Genomic DNA, 1,114 nt, shown 5'->3' on the forward strand with positions numbered 1-1,114 from the left:
CTTGTATTTTTGGAACATTTCCTTGTATAATTGTTTTTGTTCTTCCGGGATGAATCTTTCATCCAGATGACACCATTCTTGCAGAAGTCTCTTCATAACTTGTTCTTCTTCACTTCCTTTTTCCTTTTGTGGGTCTATTTCCATTTCGGATAGGTCTTGGGGAGTTCCCAGGTTTTCTCCTGCTTTCTCTTGTTCTACTATAGTTTGCGTCATGTTTTTTTCTACTTCCCTTTTTGTAGGTTCCCCTGGTTCCTCTTCATTGGCTGCCTTCTCCAACTCCATTTCCTCCTCCTGTAGTACTCCAAACTTGTTTTGGTTTTCTCTAGTTGCTGTTTTGGCAGTTGATTTTACCTGGACTGATCCTTTTTGAGATTTCCTTCTGGTAAGCACTTCCGTGAACCCTTCGTCATCTTCCCTGTTTGGCTTTGTCTCCTTTTGTTCCTCCTTCCCCTATTCGGCTACCTCTCCAGATGCATTCAAGGGGCATTGTTTAATAAGGTGACCATATTCGTGGCATCTTCTACATCGAAATGGGATATGCTCATAATCCACTGGTTGCTGCCAGATCTCATCATGGTACTCTAATTCAATATACTCCGGTAGCAGTTCTGTGATATTCATGTATACACAGATCCTGGCATAGGATGTGTATTTTCCCCTTTTGGTGGTCTCCGCTGCTTTCACAAATGTCCCAATCGTGTTTCCTATCCCTTCCAGAATCTCTGGATCCCAGAACTCGATTGGGAGTCCAAACAGTCTTACCCAGATAGGCGCCACTAGCATTTTCTCCTTATCTGGGTTATAACATTCCTCCCAGTGCCTTATGAATAGTCCAGCGTTATTCAGGAAATATGGTCCTCCCTCAAAGATCCTCTCCTTATCTTCCAGGCTAGTGAAAATGACTGTAAAAAAACCCTTTGCCCCTAGTTTTAAGTCTATATGTCCCTTGGGCTTCCATCACTATTGTATCCATTTGGCCAAGTCTTTCTCAGACGGCCAGGTTCCCACAAACTTACAAATCAGGGCATGATCTTTCATGTATTCTCTATATTCTTCCAGTTTATTGTTTGGAATTACATACCTGGGTCTTTTCGTTGCTCTGGGTAGACATCTA

The 1,114-nt window shown here is 42.5% G+C and overlaps 1 protein-coding gene across 1 annotated transcript; it reads right to left on the reverse strand.

Annotated features, from left to right (window-relative positions):
- Nucleotides 1–450: 450 nt before the first annotated feature.
- On the reverse strand, nt 451–783 carry LOC149165771 (uncharacterized). Its single transcript, XM_089429929.1, has one exon. The coding sequence runs from the start codon at nt 781–783 to the stop codon at nt 451–453; it is 333 nt and encodes a 110-aa protein (XP_089286055.1).
- Nucleotides 784–1,114: the final 331 nt, after the last annotated feature.

Source organism: Pinus tabuliformis, chromosome 5_1 (assembly GCF_031772625.1).
Source record: "Pinus tabuliformis cultivar Carrire ecotype Pingquan chromosome 5_1, CPIR1, whole genome shotgun sequence".
In the NCBI taxonomy this organism is placed as follows: domain Eukaryota; kingdom Viridiplantae; phylum Streptophyta; class Pinopsida; order Pinales; family Pinaceae; genus Pinus; species Pinus tabuliformis.

Bases quoted from the DNA above. Each gene is read 5' to 3' on its own strand.
- LOC149165771 (XM_089429929.1), bottom strand. From the start codon at position 783: ATGCTAGTGGCGCCTATCTGGGTAAGACTGTTTGGACTCCCAATCGAG.